Consider the following 21970-nt stretch of genomic DNA (forward strand, 5'->3'; position numbering starts at 1 on the left):
GCAGATCCCCTCCCCATTTCCGTGTGCACCAAACCAGCCCATGCAGAGCACGTGCACAGCAGCTGTTGGGTTCAGGTCTTTATTCTCTGGGAGTTAGTGGTGCCTATGCAAACAAAGGGAAGACAAACCTATTTTAAGAATTGTTTCTTATGCTCCAGGGTTTTGATGGCTAACGAATTCCTGGAGCAGAGCTTGCACTTCTCCTCGCCGGCTCATCTTGGCTGCCTTGCCCTGGAAGCGGCCGCGCTTCCCAGCTCCTTTCCCACCCAGCAGTTCTGCCACCCTGCAGCAACAACAGCACAGGCTGGAGCCCAGCCTGCTCCAGAGCACACACAGATCTGTGCCTGGATCACACAGAGCAGCAGCTCAGTCTGCAACACCAGAACTCTTACTCAAGTTAAATCACAAAACATGTTACCTGGGACCTAAATTTTCAACTGCTTCAACAGGTCCAGCTAGAAGGAAGAGTCCTGCTTCTTTTTCATCTCCCACAGTCAGGAATAGCAGGGTTTCCTGTGGACAGAAATGGGCCTTGCTCCAGATAAATCTGTGTGCTCTTCACCCAAGAAGAGGACAGACACTGGGCACAGGACACAAACAGCAAGCTGACAATTTGGAAGCCTGTGTACATTACTGAGACTGCTTGAAAAAAGCAAAAGGGAAGTGGCATCTGAAGCTTTTGTGCCCAGTCATGCACTGCTGGGACAGAACAGCACTGAGGTATCCCAAGTTAAAAAGATACAGTTGGCAGTTGAACTAGGTGATTGTGACTGAAACCTTCTCTTCTTCCTACTCTACTCCTGCCCAGTCCTATCCTAACCTATTTCAGCCAACGAGGCTCTGCCCAGCTCTTGGCGGTTAAGGCTCTTCCCCAGTGCTGTGAATTCTCACTCTTGAGGACTGCCCTACAGACTGAGGCTGCTGGGAACAGGTAACCTCAGGTACAAAGGAACCAGATCTGTAGACTGTGACTGTGGCAGGACAGCCGCCTGGCCAGCCCCTGTCTGTGTGTAACTGGGGTGAAAAACCAGTGCTGTCAGTTCAGTCTTCATCAGTGACTCACCTCTGTCCCAATCTCATTAGCAATGATGTTCATAAATTCAGAATCACCCTCTTTCCTGTAGGGATGGATAAAAAAACACTTCAGACAGAAGCAAGACCCCCCTCTAGAGTTCAAAATCTCAATCAGAAACCAAGTGCCTGATCAGGGATTTTGGTCTCTTGCTCTTATTTGTCTATATATGTAAATCCTTGCTGGGCACTCCTGTGGACATGTTAGGAATTATGTGAGTGTTATCTTTAAGAAATAGAGCTCCCTGGTGGTATTTGAAAATATCAAGTGCAGAGAGAATTAGATGGATACAGTAATCCCTCAGCTACCAAATCAGAAGAATTCAGTGACTGAATTACAAACATACCTTTAATTACACAACTTTGCAGCAGGCCAAGGCAGTTTAATATTCTATTTACTTTGCTAACATTCTTCCTTGTGAAAATAAGCTGCATATGTGTGAGAGATCCAAGTGCCATAAAACGTGTGGGATACTGTTGGTCCCTCTTCCCTGAGCTCCCCCATACCTGTGCAACACAAATAGTGGCTTTGGAGCAGGTTTATTCTTGAAGTCCCGGGCTATCAAAACAGCAATGTCTCTAAGAAGGTTCAGATTATTCTGAAAGAAAAGCAAATGAACTGTATTGCAGTTGGAGAAGTCAGTGTGAATGCAGTTGTGTTCCCACAGATTTGAGCACTTTTCATAATAGCCACAAAAATGAAAGCCAACGATTTGACTCCCAGCTGCCACAACTAAAGGTCTAGAGGAAATAGTGAAAACCCACTTTTCCCAGCTACTCTTGTACCTTCTGGAGCAGTTTCACAGAGCTTTGCAGTCTCTTCACAGCCTCTACGTGCTCACCTGGTCCATTTCTGAAAGAAATGGGAGATTTTGGATCACTGCTCTGAAGGACAAAGGAAACATTTCCTAAAGGAGCAAAACAGGTAACATCACACACAGCCCCACAACATGTACCCTGAGGCTTATGTGGTATCTCTCAGGAGGAAGAGTGAAGATGAAATAACAGAAGTGGAAAGGGTATTACTTGAGCAGGGAGGTTAGAGCCTTCTCAGTACTGTGACTTTGTTCAATTGACTTCAGCACTCTGTTTCCCGCCAAGAAAACCAAGTTGGTTTTGTTCTTTTTCCCTTTTTCCACGCCAAGGAGTTTAATAACCTGAAAAAGAAAACCATCCTGGTCAGAATAGCATTTTAGTAATTCACATAAGTGGACAGTTCCTGCCAGATTATGCCTTGTGGTGAATTTTGACTCCCTGCTAGTGAAAATAAATTGATTAAAATAAGCCACAAGGTCAACATACAAAAAGGGATGGTGGTACTGTGGAATTTGTGCAATTTTCTAGACATGGGATGCACTCTACAGGGCATCTGGATGTCTCTGCTGGCAAACAGACTCCAAACAATGACTGAGAAAGTACAAATACTTAAAGGCAGGTCTAGGATTTTATCACCATTTCTCTGCATAGAAGATTTCTCATCCATGATGAACACTCAAAAATATCAGAGCTTTAAGCAGAGGGAACATGGCTAACCACCCTGGCAGTGCAAAAACATCACTGCTGCAGAGAGGGCTGAGTTCTGCAACAAGGAAATAAAAGCACCTGAGGTGCCCAGCCCGTGTATGACCCTTCTGGGGTTCCCTCAGCCTGGGTCTGCTGCCACCCCCTTCCCCATCAGCACAGTCTCGAGCAGCCTGCAGATCCCAGGGACTCTGGCTGTACTTCATGTGGATTGTGGCTCCCAGAGCTGAAGCCACCCACCTGGAGGTCACTCAGGTTGCTGACATGAGTCCCACAGCACAGGTTGGAGTCAATGCCTTTGATGTCCACCACACGCACTGGCCCTACGTGGTCATCGGGCAGCCCCCGGCTCCTCACCTGGCAGAGGAAAAGAGTGACAAAGAAGGTGACATTTGTACTCAGTTATTCTGCTCCCATGAATCCCATGAGTTCTCTGGCACCACTCACTGTTTCAACTTCAGGGTCATCTGCAGCCAGTTCCCTCACTGTTACAGGGACCCTGTCCCGGATTTTCTCGTTCACACTCTTCTCCAAGGCCTCGACCTGCTCTGCTGTCACCAAGGGGGTGTCCAGCTCAATGACACTTCGCTGACGGCCCAGCTCCCTGCAGCAAGGAAGAACATCTGCTGCTGTAGCTGCTGCTGGGTGCAGCACCAGCGTCCCACTACTGGGAATGTGGTGACTGAAACAAAACAGACTCCCCTCCCCTCCCCTCTCCCTGTTATGTTCAAAGCACCAGATGGAATCCAAACACTTAAGGAGGACAAGACAGAGCAAACACTTTGTACAGATTCTCCCCATGATACCAAAAAATAACAAGAAAAGAGCTAATGTAGATATAGCAATAGCAGTAGTTATGCTAAGGCTTAGAAAGCAGCAGTTCACAAGCAGGCCCTGGGAATGTACTAAGAACCACAAGCTGATAATTAAAGGATCTAGTAGGGCATGCAGAACACAGCAAAATAAATAATTAAAGGATCTAGTAGGGCATGCAGAACACAGTAAAATAAATAAATGATAAAGGTTAATGTATAATCAATGATAAAGGGTTCTGGTGGTGGGATGACAAGCAAGGGGGATTAAAGGGGGGTAACCTATAGTTTTGAGTAGACAAGCGTGTAGAATTTATGACTTTATAGAAATAATATCTATGAGATTTACGTAACTGTATTGTCTTGAAGAATATATGCTATTGTACTATTGTATGTAAATCACTTTGTAAAGGATATAAAAACCTGTCGGAAAAGGGGTATGGTGGGCTCTGACTTTGGACACTAGTCCTCAGACCCCAGGGCCCTCAATAAAGCACCGCACTAAACAACCTAGTTGTTTCGTGTCTCTCTGTCGGGCAACAGTTTTCTGGCGACCGCGGCAGGACTCCGAGGGCTGCTGGGGCGGTTCGCGTCCTGATCCACTCCACGCCGGCACCGAGTGATTCTCGGGGAGTCATCGGTTCGTGCCCGACCCCGCGCCTGTCGGACAACTGCAGGAGGTAAGCCCGAAGGTGCTTTATTTTTTGTGGTATTGGGTGCCTGCCCGTAAGACGAAGCATCGGCTCCGCTGGGTTGGGCTAAAGACGTCTTGGGTAATTGGGTAAAGCCTAGGCGCCGGCTGTAAGACGCGGCGAAAGCTGCGCTGGTCCGGCACTTGTTCCCCCGCGGCGTCGGAGGGTGACAAGTTGGTTGGTTGGTTGGTCTATCCTTCTATCTGTATAGATTTTCTTTCTTTTCCTGTCTATTCTGTCTGGGAATGATGCCTTTGAAAACGTTTAAAACTCTAGCAAGTTCCGGGATAGAAATCCCGGACGATTCGCCTCTGGGCTGTTTATTACAACATTGGAATGCGGGGAATTTTGGTCAAGAACTAAGTAAAAGGAAATTGATTGATTTCTGTAATAATGTGTGGCCTTTATATGAACCCGATGGTATGCAATGGCCTAGAAATGGTACACTGAATCCTGACATTATTACACCTTTGATGCATTTCCTACAAAGTAATGAAAAATGGGATGAAATACCGTATTTAGACCTCTTTTATTATTTGAAAGACAAACCAGAGTGGCAAAAGGAGTGCGGGATCATGGTTTTGAAAACATTAAAGGTGAATTGTGAAGGATGTAAGGGATGGCAAAAAGAGAAGGAATGCTCGGTTAGGTTTTCGGAACCTGAGGAGGATGTTTCTTTGTTGGTAGCCCCTAGTGCCCCTCCAATAGAGGAACGTGACTCTGGAGAAAGCATGCCAGGAGTAGAAAGGGAGGGTCGGGAAGCAAAAGTAGAAACCACAGATATACCACGAACCCCCTTAAGTGAAAGAACTCGGAGAGGGCGGTGGGAGGTAGAAAGAAAGAAAAAGGAGGAGAGTGCTCATTTAATGGTCCCACTGCGTGAAGCAGTCGGACCGCAGGGGGAACGAGTCATAGTGAAAGTTCCCTTTTCTCCGAATGATTTGCTAATCTGGAAACAATCAGCGGGGGCGTATCGGGAGGACCCTGAACGGACTGCGCGGGTGGTAAAGATGGTAATTAAGACTCAGAACCCAGACTGGAATGATTTACAAGTTTTGTTAGACACAATAATGGATTCTACTGAAAAGGAAATGGTGTTTAAAGCTATGACAGAGAAAGCACGAGAAATGATTAGGTTACGGCTTGTGGATGGTACAGTAAATGATTTAGTACCTAGGGAAGATCCGGAGTGGGATCCCAACTCGACGAGCGGGTCTCGGAGACTTAAGGCTTATCAGGAATTGTTAACGGAAGGGATACGGAATGGAATACCAAAAACTTTGAATTGGACTAAGTTGTATTCGGTCAGGCAGGAAAAGAATGAGTCTCCGTCAACCTTTTTAGAGCGGCTTAAGGAGACAGCTCGTAGATACACCAATTTAGAAGTTGAAGGAGAGTCGGGAAAATTACAGCTAGCATTAATTTTTATGGGGCAGTCTCAGGAAGATATTAGAAAGAAACTACAGAAATTGGAGGGAGAAGATACTCGGAATTTAGATAAGCTATTGGAAGTTGCGTGGAAGGTATATAATAATAGGGAAAAAGAAACGGCCAGGAAACAACAGGCTACTATGTTAGCAGCGTTACAGCAAGTGGCTGGAAACAATATGAGAGGGGGGAGCCGAGGACGTGGACTAAGAGGGGGAAGAGGGATGGCAAGGGGGGGGAGGCTGATGGGTACGGGAGAACTTATGGGTCAATTGAACGTGGGAAGAGGAAGAATGCAGCTAGGGATAGATCAATGTGCTATATGTAAAAACAGAGGGCACTGGAAAAATGAGTGTCCTCTCAACCAAGGAATGAATTCTGGGGGAGGAATTATAGCTAGTGGGGATGGAAATCAGGGAATGATGAATAATACAGGTGCTTTCCCGGGAAATCCGCAAGGTGTCGCCCAGGCCTTTATGATGGGGAATTATCAAAATTCAAGTTGACTAGATGAGGATCTGAAAGTAGTAATGGAAGTAGATGGGGAACAGTTAGAATTTAGAGTAGATACGGGGGCATCACACTCAGCTGTTAACACTAAGCTAGGACCTTTGAGTGATTCTACTATCCAAGTAGTGGGGGTTACGGGACAAGTTGAGGAACGAACATTTTTGCGTCCATTAGATATAAAATTTGGGGGGAAAGAATTTGACCATCAATTTTTATATATGCCAAATAGCCCAGAATCGCTATTCGGGAGGGATCTATTGTCAATGTTACAGGCAAGGATAATATTTGAAAAGGGTAGAGTAAGATTGGAATTTCCCGAGGAGAATATTGCTAAGTTGTTTGTAATAAAAGAAGTTGAGGCAGCAGAAATACCACAAGAAATAGAGCAAGCTGTAGTACCATGGGTATGGGAAACAGGAGTACCTGGAAAATCAAAGGCGGCACAACCAGCCGTAATAGAACTAAAGGAAGGAGCCTCCCCAGTAAGGGTAAGACAATACCCTTTGAAATTGGAAGCACGAATAGGAATAGCACCCATGATTGAACAATTTCTTAGCTTGGGAATTTTACAGGAATGTGAGTCAGAATTCAATACTCCGATATTCCCAGTCAGAAAGCCAAATGGTAAGTATAGATTAGTTCAAGATTTAAGAGCAATTAATAACATCACTAAAGATATACACCCAGTTGTAGCTAATCCGTATACATTGTTGACAGCTGTGTCAGAAAAGTTTAAGTGGTTCACAGTGATTGATTTGAAAGATGCATTTTTCTGTATCCCTTTGGCACTTGAAAGTAGGAAATACTTTGCCTTTGAGTGGGAGAGCCCAGACACAGGACGCAAGAAGCAGCTCACCTGGACGCGTCTACCACAGGGATTCAAAAACTCACCAACTATTTTTGGAAATCAATTGGCTCGAGAGTTAGAAGAATGGAAGACGACTCAGGTAAAAGAATCACCTTTCTTATTTGCTCTCCTACAATATGTTGATGACATCTTTATAGCTTCCACAGAAAAGGATGTTTGCCTCAGACTCACTATCGGATTACTTAATATGCTGGGACAAGCTGGATACCGAGTATCGAAAGAAAAAGCTCAGCTGGTAAGGACTCAGGTAATTTACCTAGGCTGCGAAATTTCACAAGGGGTGCGAAAGTTGGGAGTTAATCGAATACAAGCAATTTGCACCATACCCACACCACGAAATCCGCAAGAGTTAAGATCCTTTTTGGGCATGGTGGGGTGGTGCCGCTTGTGGATCCCGGAATTTGGACTAAAAGCAAAACCCCTGTATGAGGCAGCCAAAAGTCCTGTGTTTCAGTGGGGACAAACGCAAGAAAAGGCATTCCAGAGTTTGAAACAAGTCTTAAAGGAAGCCCCAGCACTAGGATTGCCAGATCTTACAAAACCTTTTCAACTATATGTGAATGAGAGACAGAGACTGGCAATAGGGGTTCTCACCCAAAAACTGGGCTCGTGGAAACGCCCGGTAGGGTACTTCTCAAAACAGCTAGACACTGTAAGTGCCGGATGGCCGGGTTGTCTTAGAGCTGTGGCAGCAACAGTGCTCCTGATTCGGGAAGCCAGAAAATTGACTCTGGGAAAAAGGATGGAAGTATTTGTTCCCCACATGGTCATTGCAGTTTTGGAACAAAAAGGGGGGCATTGGCTCTCGTCAAGCCGCATGTTACAATACCAGGCACTTCTCCGAGAACAGGACGATATTGAATTAAAAACAACTAATCATCTTAACCCAGCAGAATTTCTTAGGAGCAGCAGCCAGGAAGAAGGAGGCGAATTGACGCATGATTGCGTGGAAATCATTGAACAGGTGTATGCCAGCCGGAAAGACCTGAAAGACGAGCCTTTGGAAAATCCGGAATGGGAACTGTTTACAGATGGATCCAGCTTTGTGGAAAACGGAACCAGGTATGCGGGATACGCAGTAGTGACTTTGACACAAATAATAGAAGCTCGAGCCTTAACCCCAGGAACTTCAGCCCAGAAGGCCGAGATACAAGCTCTGGTAAGAGCCTTAGAATTGAGCCAAGGGAAAAGAGTAAATATTTGGACTGATTCAAAATATGCCTTTGGAGTAATACATGTACATGGAGCTCTGTGGAAAGAAAGAGGACTGTTAAATTCTCAAGGATCAGAAATTAAGCACAAAGAACAAATATTAGCACTATTGGAAGCTGTGCATAAACCTCAGGCAGTAGCAGTGATGCATGTAAGAGGACATCAAAATGAAGAAGGAAAAGCGTTCCAAGGAAACCAGTTGGCTGACAGAGTTGCCAAACAGGTTGCCCGAGAGGTATGGACACAATTAGCTTTATTACCAGCACGATTTAACCCTGCCACTTCCTTTCTTGAGCAGAAACCATGCTATACACCTGAAGATGAGAAACTTGCTCAATTTCTCCAGGCCCAGAAGAATGAAAAAGGATGGTATGTCACAGCTGTAGGTCAAGTTGTGTTGCCAACAAAGGTAATGAAAACAATTTTAGAAATCGAACATAACAAGTGCCATTGGGGGGCAGACGCATTAGTACAATTCTTAAAACATGAGGTGATTTCCAACCAGATGTTAACAATGGCAAAACGGATTAATGCCACGTGTCCAGTCTGTATTAAAAACAATCCAGTGACACGAAGGCAAATACAATTAGGAAAGCTACGAGTTGGGCCGCAACCGGGAGACTATTGGCAAATAGATTTCTCAGAGCTACCAAAAGCACAAGGGTACCGTTATTTACTGGTGTATGTGTGTACCTTTTCAGGATGGCCAGAAGCTTTCCCATGCAGGACTAACCAGGCAAAGGAAGTAATTAAAACCTTACTACGGGAGATTATTCCTAGATTTGGGATCCCATTAGGAATGTCCTCAGATAGGGGACCTCACTTTGTAGCTGGAGTAGTCCAAGAGGTAGCCAGAGTATTAGGGATAGCCTGGGATCTCCATACGCCCTGGAGACCACAATCCAGCGGCCAGGTAGAACGGATGAATCAGACATTAAAAGGGCAGATTAAGAAAATTTGTCAGGAAGCGAAGATACAGTGGCCTCAGGCACTACCTCTAGCCTTGCTAAGAGTCAGGATTAAACCCAGAGAAAGGATAGGAGTAAGTCCATACGAAATTTTGTATGGCAAGCCATATCATGCTGCAACCTACAAAGGGGACCCTCACTTAGTAGGAGATCAAGTATTGCTAAGTTATGTTTTGTCTCTAAATAAAGTCCTTACAGCACTGCGAGGAGCATTGCAGTGGAACCGGCCTCTGCCCTTGGAAAATCCTGTCCATGACATCCAGCCAGGAGATCAAGTATATGTGAAGAACTGGAATACGGAACCCTTGAAAGAAGTATGGGACGGTCCTCACCAGGTGATCATGACCACCTACACGGCAGTGAAAGTCCAAGGGATCGAAAATTGGATTCACTACACTCGAATCAAGAAGGTCCAGCCAAGATGGGAAGTACAGCCTCTGTCAGCAACAAAAATGGTGTTCAGGGCAAGGCCTTAGTTCTTTTAACATTAGTCTGTATAATGCAGGTGGGAGAAGCGTTTGTTAAAATCATAGTTCCAGAGCCAGATGTAATAGTGCCGGAAGGTGCGGGAGTAAATTTAACCTGTCTGTTTTCTAGCAACCAGAGAGCTGGATTAAAAGAAGTAAATACAGCTTGGAGACAAATCACCACAGACGAAGTATTTACAGAAGGGATCGTGACACTTTGGGATATGAAACAGCAAAGAGGTAGCACCACATTGATGATATCTCATATGCAAGCTGACCAGGTAGGACAATTCTCATGTGTTGTGTGGATTAGAGAAAGCTTTGACTACGGAGAAATAAATGTAGATATTCTAAAAAAGAATAGGAGAGTACGACAGGTGACAGAAGTTGGAAAAACACAACAAGAATTGGGACAAGAAAACTTAATAGTGGGATTAGTTAGAGATTTTGGGCAAGTACAAAATATTACGTCCATCACTGCCTGTTTACCTTTACCTAAAGCAGCGGGAGATCCAATACCATGGGGCATTATTCCCGTTGGGGAAATGCCTCCAGAAACCATAAATGGGACAAAAAGATGTAATAAAGTAATGCAGAACCATACTAAGATGGTAGAGGAAACCTATACAGTTCGAGGGCAATGGTCATCACCAGGACAAAGGAGTGAATGCCAAAAATTACCAAATGCAGTTTTTTCAAAAATTGGGCGGTTCAAGGATGTAGGATGGTGTTCTTATGACATAAAGAAAAAAAGACAAAAACCAGTCACTGAATATTCTTATGAGATAGTATGTCAAGAAGGGAAGGAAGAATGGGAACAGTGGAAAACGATTTGGGGTCCCAGCTTGTTAGAATCTTACAGCTACATAGGACCAGTACATTGGTGTATCGAATGGTCAGGCCAAAGGGAACAAAAACATTTAAGAATGCTAGGGACCGAAGCAGTAAGACGGGATCGAATGACCCCTACACCTAGCTGGAATTGTAGCAAAATCATCACATGTGATACCCCTGAATCCCAAATTGGTTTAGTGCCAGTCCGGATACTACTAAAATGGGGCTGTGAATGTCAAAGATATAATCATACAATAACAGGAGAAATAAAGGGGGCTTGGAAAGATTGTCAGGCGACTACCGTCAGGAGTCCAGGGCATTCGGTGTGGGTAATGGGGCATGGACAATGGACTACCCATATGCCCATTAACGGCCCAGTCACACAGATTACGTTAGGGGTCCCTACCCTCTGCCCTCTCTGGAAACAGTCTAAATTAACACAAAGAGAGATACAGCCACGAACAAAGAGAGAAACAAATGAGGTGGCAGAAGAACTAGGATTGGGAGATGAAGATGAGTGGCATGAACCCTCATCAGGAGTTAAATTTGGATGGGTACTGGAATCCCTGTTTGCACAAATTTCTACATATAGAAACCGGGAGATGCTGTATAAATTATTGGGACAAACTGAGAGGTTAGCCGCAGTTACAAAGAAAGGATTTAGGGATCTAAATTTACAGTTGCAAGCAACAACAAGAATGACAGTCCAAAATAGAATGGCATTAGATTTGCTCTTATTAAAAGAACACGGAGTCTGTGGATACCTCCAAGGAAAGGTTGATCATTGCTGTGTACATATCCCAAATGTCACAGAAGAAGTAGAAAAGGATATAAGTCAATTGGAACAAATTGAAATAAAAGTGCATGAAGTCCAGGAAGAAGCTCAACATAATTGGGTAGGAGCACTATTTAGCTCCCTAGGAATCCAGGTCTCTGGTTGGATATCATCAATTGTACAATATGTAATAATGATTGTATTGATTATTGTAGTCTGCATGATTATGTATAGATGTCTTTTAGGAATGATTGCTAGAGAAGGAACTCATACTCGACGTGTCATGAGAGCACTAACCCGGAAAGAAGTAATCCTACCAAGTCAAAGAGAAGACTCACCATCCTACTTAGAAACCATTACCTGAAGAATTGAGCATCCTTGCAGAAAATCTGAAGAATGCTCAAAAGGGGGGAGTTGATACCAAAAAATAACAAGAAAAGAGCTAATGTAGATATAGCAATAGCAGTAGTTATGCTAAGGCTTAGAAAGCAGCAGTTCACAAGCAGGCCCTGGGAATGTACTAAGAACCACAAGCTGATAATTAAAGGATCTAGTAGGGCATGCAGAACACAGCAAAATAAATAATTAAAGGATCTAGTAGGGCATGCAGAACACAGTAAAATAAATAAATGATAAAGGTTAATGTATAATCAATGATAAAGGGTTCTGGTGGTGGGATGACAAGCAAGGGGGATTAAAGGGGGGTAACCTATAGTTTTGAGTAGACAAGCGTGTAGAATTTATGACTTTATAGAAATAATATCTATGAGATTTACGTAACTGTATTGTCTTGAAGAATATATGCTATTGTACTATTGTATGTAAATCACTTTGTAAAGGATATAAAAACCTGTCGGAAAAGGGGTATGGTGGGCTCTGACTTTGGACACTAGTCCTCAGACCCCAGGGCCCTCAATAAAGCACCGCACTAAACAACCTAGTTGTTTCGTGTCTCTCTGTCGGGCAACACCCAGGTCAGCCACATCTCCTGCAACAACTGAACTCAAGTGAAATGTCCAAATTGCTTTTGGTGTTTCAGCATTCAGACTCTGTGCAGGGTAGCATGGTGGCACGTGCCAAACAAGAAAATACCGGGGTCAAAAGGAACCTTTATCCTGCTCACCATGAAGTCGTCTTGAATCCAAACATCTGTTCTGCAACGGCACTGATGAGATGCTGTCCTGGAAGAGACGGGCAAGCACTAGCTGTGAGTGCCACTGGTATTTTCAGTCAGGTCATGCCTTTCCTGTTGACATTCTCCATGACAGGCAAGTGCTGGGCGCTGAGGGGCTCCTGCCAGTGCCCAGGAGCAGCAAGGAGACAGCGCCGGCCTCGTAACCCTGGGCTCCGGGATGCACTGCAGTACACACTGGGGGCAGCAAGGCAGGCTGAACTTTCCCTTCCAAACCTGTTTTCGGTGCGTTTGTTTACAAACCAAGGAGAGCACGCGGAGGGACACCTGCTGCCCCCAGCAGTCCCGGGAACAGACTGTGCACACACAGCTGTTTCTCCCTGTCCTGACCAGGCTGGGGACACGCTGGGTAGTGACCACCCCATCGCGGGGGGTTACCGGGTGTCCCCCGGTACCGGCACGGACCTGAATGCTGCTGCATGTGGTCGAAGCGGCGCTCCCAGTCCAGCGACAGCAGCACTTCAGCGCCCGGTTCCAGCGCGGCCGGCACGAAATGCACGGCCTCGGAGCCCCGGCGAGTCACCCGCAGCACCGGCACATCTCCGATGAGGCCGCGATCGTCCGGCTGCGGACACGGGATGTCAGTGCCGCCGGCCCCGGCCCGGCCCGGCCCGGCCCGGCCCAGCCCAGCCCGGCCCGTACCTGCCCGCCGCCCTCGGGGAACAGGATGGTGTCCTCCAGCACCACCTGGAACCCGCTCACCGGCTCCCCGCCGCCCTCGGGCCGCAGCTCCGCCGCCCGGCACGACACCACCCTGGTGGTGAACTGAGAGAGATGGCGGCGCCGTGAGGGCCCGCCCGGGCCTGCCCCGCGCCCCGGCCCCGGCCCGACGCTACCTGCCGGGCCCAGCTGTCCCGCTGGCACTGGAACACCATGGCCACCGTTCGGGACAAGCCAGCCGGGACTGGCGGCGAGGGCGGCCGCGGAGAGACAGGGACGGGACCGGCGGTGGCGGCCGCGAGCGGGCGGGGCCTGCACGGTGACGCGCGGGCGCGCTCCCGCCGGCGGCGCGCGCTGCCGGGCCCGGTGCGGGTGAGCGGCTCCCGGTGCCCGGCGCGGCGGCGGCCCGAGCGCACGGCACACAGCTACGGCAGTTCACGTTTATTGCCCCGTGCCCCGCGAGAGTAACCAGCTACGGGAGACCGGACCGCGTCCGCCGCCCAGGGTCGGGAGGCACGAGCTGAGGCGGCTCCGCTCCCTCGGAGAACTCGGCCCGCGCTGCTCCCCGGTGCTACCGCTGCACCGGCGGGTCTCCTGCGGCCACGGCGGCCCCAGGGCGTCAGTCATCCTGCGGGAGGGAGGAGCGAGGTGCCAGGGACTGGGCCGAGACCGGGCCAGCCCCGGTTGCAGCGGGTGTCCCCAGCCAGTTGTCCCGGGAGCGTTTCCGTGCCGGCTCCAGGACACGCTGCCCGGGGGGTGCAGGAGGAGGTGCTGCCGGTGTCCCGGAGCCGGCGGGAGGCTGAGGCTGGGTTGTGCTCGGCAGGGCATCAGGAAGCAGCTGGCAGGTGGTACTTACATCCAGGTCATCCATGGCTGGCGGGGGTCCTTTGTCTGTCACCTTCTCCAGCATCTGGATGGGAAACAAACGGCTGGATCCCCAAATGCCGGGTGTCCCTCCATCCCACACAACCATACAACGTGCCCCAGGATCCTGAGGCTGGTGGCCCAGCTCACCTCTGCATACTGTTCCACCATGGCTCTCTCCACCTCCTCGTCCCCTTCCCAGTCTCGCCAGTTGTCAAAGTCCACGGAAAGCCAGGCTGGCTGTGGGCACAAAGAGCATCCCCTGAGAGGGGGGAGCAGCACCGCAGGGACACACAGCCCAGAGGCAGCTCCTGCACTGGGGGGGCCTTGTCAGGCTGGGGAGGGGCAGGGAGCATTAGTGTCCCTTTGCCTACAGGCACTCTTTCAGATCCTGAGTGCGTCAAGGAAAAGGGGTGCCACATCCTTGCTGGAGGGCAGAAGTCTATGGAATAGTGGTGATTATCAGGACAGGCTTTTTGGGTGCTATGTCTTGGGGCTCCCTGTGGAGGTCTCTGTGAATGTCCTGGGAACAGGTTGGTTCCTAGGAGCCACGAGGTGTTGAGTGGTGATAGCACACGGGCACCAGGCACCACACACACCTTGATGTTCTCCTTGGTGATGCGCGGCCAGGCCACTTTCTCCTTCCACTTCCTCATAAAGCACGTGATGGAGCGGTCAGAGCGCTTCTCCCGTGAGTCCTGCCAAGAGATCAGGGGTGCTTCAGTGTCTGCTGGGCTCCTCCCTGCACAGGGTTAAAGCCCAGCAGGCTGTGGGGTCACAGAACCACAGAGACAGGTTGTTGTTTCTGGCTCAAGGCAGCACTGTATCAGCCCCAGGGCTGGGGGGTATGAGGCTCACCCTGCTGAAACTCTCAGGACGGACATTATTCAGTTAAACAGAGGATGGACGTTATTCAGTTAAACAGTGTTGCTCAAGACCACACGGATTGGCTCTGACTCTGAGCCTGACAGAGGCTGTCAGAGAACAGTTTGGTGGCGGGAAACCTCACCTTGGAGTTGACCCTGGCATAGAAGTTGATCTCGTTGTAGAACTCCACACCGTCTGCATTTTTGCAACTGCCAAAACATCGTAACGACCGGGCTTAGGAGAGAGCTGAGACCACGCGGGCTCTCCTCTCACAGAGTCCTCCCCATCCTCCTAAGCACCCCCCGAGCAGGGCCGTGCCGGTCGGCAGGGCAGCTCACCTGAACTCCAGCCTGTCATCCTCGATGACGACCTTCACGTCCGTGCTGTCCTCGACACAGAACTCCAGGTACACGTACCGCGGCCGGTCGTACCACAGCGTCTTTGCAGGTTGCCTTGGGGAAGAGCACACAGCACCGGCTATCACCAGTGGGCATTTCCCCGGTGCCCGGCAGGGCCCGCGCGGGGCACGGGGGGCGGCGGACATGGGCTGTGCCCGGCCCGAGCCCCGGGACTGGCAGCGGGAGCCGGGCGGGTGCCGGCCGGGAGCGGGGGGTGCACACCGGCCCCGTGCCGCTCCCCTCTCCCGTCCCACACGCCCCTGGCCGCTCTGCCTGGCCCGGCACCGCTCCCCGCTGCTCCAGGTCGGAGAGCCCTGCGGGCGGTGCCTCGGCCGGGCACGGGGAGCCGTGCATGAGTTCCTAGCGCTGCCTGTCCCGTCCAGCCGCGCTCACCTCGCCATGGCGGTGCCGACCCCGCCCCGCGCTATTTTGGGCCGGGGGCGCAGCTGCCGGGCGCAGGGCTATCCCATCCCGGGATAGCCAACCCGAGATAGCCATCCCGGGACAGCCAACCCGGGATAGCCAACCCGGGGCAGCCAACCCGCGGGCCCGTCACCGCCCCCCGGCCCCCGGTGCGCGCTCCCGGGGCCGCCGCCGCCACCGCGCCGGGCCGCGAGGGGGCGCGCTGGCCCCGCCCCGCCCATGGCCCCGCCCCCGGTGCCAAGATGGCGGCGGCGTCACGGCGCCGGTAGCGGCGGCTATGGAGGGAGAGGGCGGCTCGCTGGGCCCCGGTGAGCGCTGGGCGCCGGTGGGCGCCGTGTCAGCGGAGGAGGACGAGGATGAGGAGGACGAAGAGACGGCGGCCACGGGAGGAGAGTCGCCGCAGTCAGTGCCGCGGCTGCGGGCCGAGCGGCGGCGGCTGCACGGGGCGCTGCTGGCGCTCGCCTCGCACTTCGCTCAGGTGCAGTTCCGGCTGCGGCAGGTGGCCCGGGCCGGCCCGGCCGAGCAGCAGCGCCTGCTCCGCGACCTCGAGGACTTCGCCTTCCGCGGCTGCCCCGCGCCGCTTCCCCACGGTCTCGGCGCCGCTCCGGTGAGTGCCCGCGGCAGGGCTGGGCATAGCCCCGGGGTCGGTCTGTGGGCCTGAGCCGGCCTGAAGCCCCAGTAGCGGCGGCTGCACTGCCCGCGGTGCTCGGGTTTGCACAGAGTTCAGCACCAGGCGGGCACAGGCCCCTGGAGACTCGAAGGGATGTGCCCTAGAGCCCTGAGAGGTGTGTCACTGCTCCACGCCCTGGTACAGCACAGGTGACTCAGAGGATCTGTGATATGTACACGTTATTTGGCCGCTTTCTTCCTGGATCCTGGCCCTATGGGACAGGACGTAGGTGCAAGTGGTCTGGAGAGGTGCTTCCCCCCCTTATCAGTTGAGAAGATGTAGCTGGTACCTCTGCTTGGTGCTCAGACACGTTTCTCTCTCAGGCTAGTTTGCAGTGCTCACTAGTGAAGTACAATGAGCTGCAGGAGATACTCCTCATGTCATAATCCTGTTCTCTGTGGCTTGAGTATGACAATAAGACTTCCATTTTATTTACTGATAATTTTTTTCAGGGTGAGCGAGAGAAGCAGGAGCAAATTGAGGTCCAGAAGGAGAAGCAGAGAGAGCTGATCCTGCAGCTCAAGACACAGCTGGATGACCTAGAGACCTTTGCTTACCAAGAGGGCAGCTATGATTCTTTGCCACAGTCTGTGGTTATGGAAAGGCAACGGGTAAGGCTCACAAATCCTCCTGCTGTATTTCCTATCCCTTGTTAGTGTCTTACAGACTGTAGGCACTCATCAGTCTGTATTTCTCACCAGCAGCTATAACAGAGTGTCAAGAGTTTGTCTACATGTGTGAACCTGTCCTGTGTCTTTTGCAATTATTTCTGTGCAGCACAGGTATCCCATTTCTGAACTTCTGGGAAAGGAATCCTTGAAGCTCTGGGGCAGCACTGCCACAAGGTGAAATCGCACTGCTCACTTGTGTTTTGCAGATGATTATAAATGAGTTGATAAAGAAGCTTGACATGGACTTGAGTGAAGATTTTGCAACGCTCTCTCCAGAGGAACTGCGGCAGCGGGTGGATGCTGCCATAGCACAGATTGTGAATCCAGCCAGGGTGAAGGAGCAGCTGGTGGAACAACTGAAGACCCAGATAAGGGACCTCGAAATGTTCATCAACTTCATTCAGGGTCAGTAATGAGTTTTTGAATGAGCAGACTGAATTGCTTTGTAATTCCCTCATGTAGTCATAAGGAGGAAGGTCACGGATGTCAGGAGATGCAGGAATTGCTTTTGGGTCATGGGAAAGTACAAATCTCTCTAAACTGATGGTGAAGAAAATTATTGATAGAGTGACAAAAGAGGTCCAGAGGGATCTGAGGAGTGTTGACCTTAATACTTGGGATATGCAGCTGAAATTCAGAAATGTAAAATAATGATGTGAAATCCTTTTTGTAGATGAAGTTGGAAGCTCTGGCAAGGCAGAAGATGGCCACTGTGACTGTGGAGGCTCCTACAAACCCAGCACTCGGCCTTCTGGGAACAGAGGTGGGCACTGCTGGGGTCAGCACTGTCAGCTCCTTTTTCCTGGTTTCTGTGCTTCTGCACTCCCTCTGCTGAAGGCTTGTGTCCTGTTCTTTTACCCTCTTTCCATGGGATTCTCAGAATAGTCACAGAGCCTGAGAATGTGGCATGGAGGGTGGGCTCACTCCTCAGTGGGGGTCAGGAATAGACTGCTGATACTTGGTGCAAAACACACTAATTTGTGCACTTCAAGCTCTGAGTTCTGTGAGCAGGTACATTGAGCTGGGGGATCCAGTGTTCTTTAGAGCTTGAGCCATCCCTTACCCCTTGAACCTGCTGGAAATACAGTAATGTAGCACGAGGCATATGCTGCTACTCAGAATGCTAGCCTGAAGGATTTTTGGGTATTTGCACTCCCTTTGTATGTATGAACGAGCAGAGTTGTTAACTCCCTAATGAGAGTATGTTTTTCTCTTTTCTAACCTGGTCAGTGAACCCAGAAGACGCCAGAAGGATGCAAGAAACGGGCCTGCAGCTCATGCGCCGCATGCTGGCCGTGCTGCAGATCTTTGCTGTCAGCCAGTTCGGCTGTGCCACGGGTCAGATCCCTCGCACCCTCTGGCAGAAGGACCAAGACAAGCAGGACTTCTCCCCCTTAATTGAGAAACTGGAGCTGTCGGTGGAGCGGGTGAGGCAGCTTGCCCTGAAACACCAGCAGGCAGAGCATGTGATCTGCTCCTCTGAGCTGCAGGACGTTCCCCTGGGAGGCAGAGACGAGCTGACTCTGGCCGTGCGCAGGGAGCTGACGGTCGCTCTGCGGGATCTGCTGGCTCACGGGCTCTACGCCTCTTCCCCAGGCATGAGCCTGGTGCTGGCCCCCATCGCGTGCCTGATTCCCGCGTTCACGCCCTCGCCGCGGACCATGCACCCCTGGGAACTCTTTGTCAAGTATTACAACGCTAAGAACGGACAAGCCTTTGTGGAATCCCCAGCTCGCAAGCTCTCCCAGTCCTTTGCCTTGCCTGTGACGGGAGCAGTGGTGGCTACCCCAAAGCAGAGCCTGCTGACAGCCATCCACACGGTGCTCACGGAGCACAGCCCCTTCAAGCGCAGCGCAGACTCGGAGCTGAAGGCGCTGGTGTGCATGGCGCTGAACGAGCAGCGCCTGGTCTCGTGGCTCAACCTCATCTGTAAATCTGGAGCTTTGGTTCAGTCTCACTACCAGCCCTGGAGCTACATGGCCAACACTGGATTTGAGAGCGCGCTCACCCTCCTCAGCCGCCTGAGCAACCTGAAGTTCAACCTCCCGGTTGACTTGGCTGTTCGGCAGCTGAAAAACATCAAAGATGCTTTTTGATGTGTTTTAATTGTAGATCATCCATTTTCCACTAGTAGGCAGCTGTTGGGCTCAAGAAGCCTGGCTTTTGTAAGACCAAGTTTGTGTCTTTGGTACTTGCTTTTAGGGAAATCTTAGGGTGTCGTGCTGTTGGCAGTGTGTTGTCTGATGCCGCAGGTTGGCCAGCACCTCACCCTGCCTGCTCCCTGCTGCTCTCGGGCCAAACTGCCCTGCCCAGTGACTTTGTGCTCAGTGACTTTGGGGCTAGGGGGCAGAGGCCTGGCCACAGGGCCTGCTGAGCTCCTTTGTGGTTATTTCTCACAGTCTTTGCACACAACCCCTCATGGAGGAGGGAGCTGGCAGGTGTTGAGGCACCTTGGGAGCTGCCCGGTCACACGGGCCTTGACCTGCCCGCGGTGGATGTAGAAGATGGGGGCCGATCCAGAGGTGCCCGGGGGCTCTTCCACCGGCTCTGCAGTCTGTGTCCCTTGGGCTGCCGGGGCGCTTTGTCCCACGGACTCAGCTCCTTGTTCCAGGCTTTTGTGTGGGGGTCAGCGCAGCCCGGTGTCCCGCGGGGTGTATTAAATACCGCTGTAGTACCTGTGGGCCGCAGTCCTGTGTGCTCTGTCCGTTACCGGGGCTGTGACGCGGCGTCCGCCGTGCCTGAGGAGGACGGGGGAGGTGGACTCCCGGTACTGCCGTGCCCGAGGGGGACGGGGGAGGTGGACACCCGGCACCGCCGTGCCCGGGGAGGGGGCGAATGAGGCGGACATCCAGCATCACCGTGCCCGGGGATGGGGCGGCTGAGGAAAACACCCGGTACCGCGACACGGCGCCGGCAACGGCTTCCGGTGCAGCGGCGGAAGTGACGCAATGCCGCTGAGCCAAAGGCGGGGGCGCGGCGTTCCATTTCTCTTCCGGCCTGGGCGCCATCGCAGCGGAGCCTCGGTGAGTTGCGGGCGGGCGCGGGATCCGCCGCCATCCGCGGGGGTGGCGGCCGGGGCGCGGATGGCGGGCGCGGTCTGACTGCCAACTGCTGCCTCCGCAGAGATGGGCAAGTTCATGAAACCGGGGAAGGTGGTGCTGGTGCTGGCCGGCCGCTACTCGGGGCGCAAGGCCGTGATCGTGAAGGTGAGCGTGGGGCTGAGCCGGCGGGTCCGCGCTGTCCTACCGGGGCGAGCGGGAGCCCATGGGCGGCACGGGCGCGGGTCCTGCGGGGCCCGCGCGGCCGCGACCCCTCGGTGCTATCGCCGTCGCGGCCTGTCTTCCAGAACATCGACGATGGCACCTCGGACCGACCGTACAGCCACGCCTTGGTGGCCGGCATCGACCGCTACCCGCGTAAGGTGACTGCTGCCATGGGCAAGAAAAAGATCGCTAAAAGGTCCAAGATCAAGTCTTTCGTGAAGGTTTACAACTACAACCACCTGATGCCCACCCGGTGAGTGCGGCCCCGGGAGTGATGCTGCCGGCAGGGCCCGAGGAGTCTTGGCTGCTTTTGTGGTTGTGTTCTCTGCTGAACACCGGCAGTTACCAAGGATTTTAATGCCGTGGCTGAGTGAGTGTGAGGCTCAGGCTCTGCAGAACCAGGGAGTTGGGGATCTGAGCCTGAGTGGAAATATTAATGAACTTCTGGAATGAGGCAACTGGCTCTTATTTCAGCCACACTGATCTTACCTTTGCTTATGGGGTGTTAGCAAGTGAGCAGTTTGAGATATGTGCGGGTCTGAAGCTGGCTTATTGTGCCTCAGAGCTCCCAGAGCAATTCCTGGGCACCACATGGAACAGAGCTGCATATCCCTCAGACAGTGTGTGGCTCTTTCCTTTACGGGCTGAACTCAGACTGCTTTAGTGGTTTGTTGATTCCTGAACTGAGGACACCTTTACAAGCTGTAGCTCCTTGACTGGACACTAAAATGAGTGTTTGGCTGATCCTGGCTCTGCTTGGTTTTCAGCCCTGTGCCAGGTACCGTGTCCCTTTTGACTGGTTCTGCTCTCTCTCAGGTATTCTGTGGATATTCCCCTGGATAAAACAGTGGTCAATAAGGATGTGTTCAGGGATCCCGCTCTGAAACGCAAAGCAAGACGTGAAGCCAAGGTGAAATTTGAGGAAAGGTGAGTTGGGAGCTCATCTCTTCAGTGATGTTGGTGCAGCTGTTCCACAGCTTGTGAGTCTCCAAGCTGACACTCCTGCCCCAGCTTCTTTGCATGCATGTTTGTTGAGTGTGTTCCTTTCACCTGTGTGTGTGTGCAGCATTGTGCCAGCACATGTGGGGCCTTCCAGGTGCCAGAGGATGATCTGACAACCTGCTGCCAGTTCATCCTGTCTCTTATCACTGGGCTGGGTGGGCCAGGGCAGTGCTGACATTTTGAGTGAGTGCTTGGGTTTCTGCTCTTTTCCTTCTGAGGAAGGAGCTGTGTGACCTCAGTGGGACACACAGTTAGTGTCTCAGGCAGCCCCTGAGCTGTTGTCCAAGAGAGTTCTCTCCCTGCCACACGAGGTGTCCAGTGGGATGGCTGTGTCCTGTGCTTGTGCCTGTTGGGGTGGAAACTGCCACTGTGCAGGTGTCCTTTGTGAGAAATCTGGAGCCTGGCACTTGCCTCCCTTGGAATTTCAATATTTAAAGTATTAAATATTTCAATATTTAATATTGTAAAATATTTAAAGGGTTTAGTTGTCGGCCAGGCCAAAGAGACCAGGTGGATTGCCTCTGGGTGAGCTGGGTGCTACATTCTGTCTGATTAAGACAGCTCAGGTATGGGTTTGGGGCTGTTACCTGCTGTTTGGGAAGGACACATCCCTCTCTAACCTGTGTGTTTTCTTTCAGGTACAAAACCGGCAAGAATAAGTGGTTCTTCCAGAAGCTGCGATTCTAAGGGTGTAGCAAAGTTGCATCAATAAATGTTTATTAAAAACCATGTGTTTTTTTGTTATTTACCAAACAAGCAGTGGTCTGTGTGGTGTGGTCGTGCTTGCTCTGTGTCTCTAAGA

General features: G+C 51.2%; 5 protein-coding genes across 7 annotated transcripts; 3 read left to right on the forward strand and 2 right to left on the reverse strand.

Annotated features, from left to right (window-relative positions):
* Positions 1 to 65: 65 nt before the first annotated feature.
* LOC117006343 (alanyl-tRNA editing protein Aarsd1-like) lies at positions 66 to 13311 on the reverse strand. Its single transcript, XM_033078727.2, has 12 exons — positions 13187 to 13311; positions 12993 to 13115; positions 12756 to 12915; positions 12282 to 12339; positions 3040 to 3196; positions 2833 to 2949; positions 2098 to 2228; positions 1858 to 1924; positions 1579 to 1670; positions 1064 to 1118; positions 419 to 513; positions 66 to 283 (listed from the first exon to the last, which is right to left on the reverse strand). Exons 1-12 carry the CDS (start codon positions 13223 to 13225, stop codon positions 148 to 150), a joined length of 1230 nt encoding a protein of 409 aa, XP_032934618.1. The 5' UTR covers positions 13226 to 13311; the 3' UTR covers positions 66 to 147.
* Positions 3699 to 11652, forward strand: LOC122149448. Of its 2 annotated transcripts, none has more exons than XM_042779921.1 (2): positions 3699 to 4084; positions 9272 to 11652. In XM_042779921.1, exon 2 carries the CDS (start codon positions 9399 to 9401, stop codon positions 11520 to 11522), a length of 2124 nt encoding a protein of 707 aa, XP_042635855.1. In that variant the 5' UTR covers positions 3699 to 4084; positions 9272 to 9398; the 3' UTR covers positions 11523 to 11652. The 2 variants fall into 2 exon arrangements, with proteins under 2 accessions (XP_042635855.1, XP_042635856.1); XM_042779922.1 differs by lacking the exon at positions 3699 to 4084 and adding an exon at positions 4423 to 5109.
* A 125-nt stretch (positions 13312 to 13436) lies between the features above and the next one.
* On the reverse strand, positions 13437 to 15696 carry PTGES3L (prostaglandin E synthase 3 like). The gene is made up of 7 exons (XM_033078750.2): positions 15533 to 15696; positions 15080 to 15193; positions 14884 to 14950; positions 14474 to 14572; positions 14025 to 14114; positions 13867 to 13920; positions 13437 to 13638 (listed from the first exon to the last, which is right to left on the reverse strand). Exons 1-7 carry the CDS (start codon positions 15538 to 15540, stop codon positions 13630 to 13632), a joined length of 441 nt encoding a protein of 146 aa, XP_032934641.1. The 5' UTR covers positions 15541 to 15696; the 3' UTR covers positions 13437 to 13629.
* A 90-nt stretch (positions 15697 to 15786) lies between these two features.
* RUNDC1 (RUN domain containing 1) lies at positions 15787 to 19583 on the forward strand. The gene is made up of 5 exons (XM_033078719.1): positions 15787 to 16169; positions 16685 to 16843; positions 17110 to 17308; positions 17577 to 17666; positions 18134 to 19583. The coding sequence occupies exons 1-5, from the start codon at positions 15840 to 15842 to the stop codon at positions 18997 to 18999; spliced, it is 1644 nt and encodes a 547-aa protein (XP_032934610.1). The 5' UTR covers positions 15787 to 15839; the 3' UTR covers positions 19000 to 19583.
* A 234-nt stretch (positions 19584 to 19817) lies between these two features.
* Positions 19818 to 21897, forward strand: RPL27 (ribosomal protein L27). Of its 2 annotated transcripts, XM_033078751.1 has the most exons (5): positions 19818 to 19926; positions 20027 to 20109; positions 20250 to 20419; positions 20983 to 21093; positions 21807 to 21897. In XM_033078751.1, exons 2-5 carry the CDS (start codon positions 20029 to 20031, stop codon positions 21853 to 21855), a joined length of 411 nt encoding a protein of 136 aa, XP_032934642.1. In that variant the 5' UTR covers positions 19818 to 19926; positions 20027 to 20028; the 3' UTR covers positions 21856 to 21897. The 2 variants fall into 2 exon arrangements, with proteins under 2 accessions (XP_032934642.1, XP_032934643.1); XM_033078752.1 differs by lacking the exon at positions 19818 to 19926 and having other exon boundaries at positions 20026 to 20109.
* The last annotated feature ends 73 nt before the right edge of the window (positions 21898 to 21970 follow it).

Source organism: Catharus ustulatus, chromosome 23 (genome assembly GCF_009819885.2).
Source record: "Catharus ustulatus isolate bCatUst1 chromosome 23, bCatUst1.pri.v2, whole genome shotgun sequence".
Taxonomy (NCBI): Eukaryota; Metazoa; Chordata; class Aves; order Passeriformes; family Turdidae; genus Catharus; species Catharus ustulatus.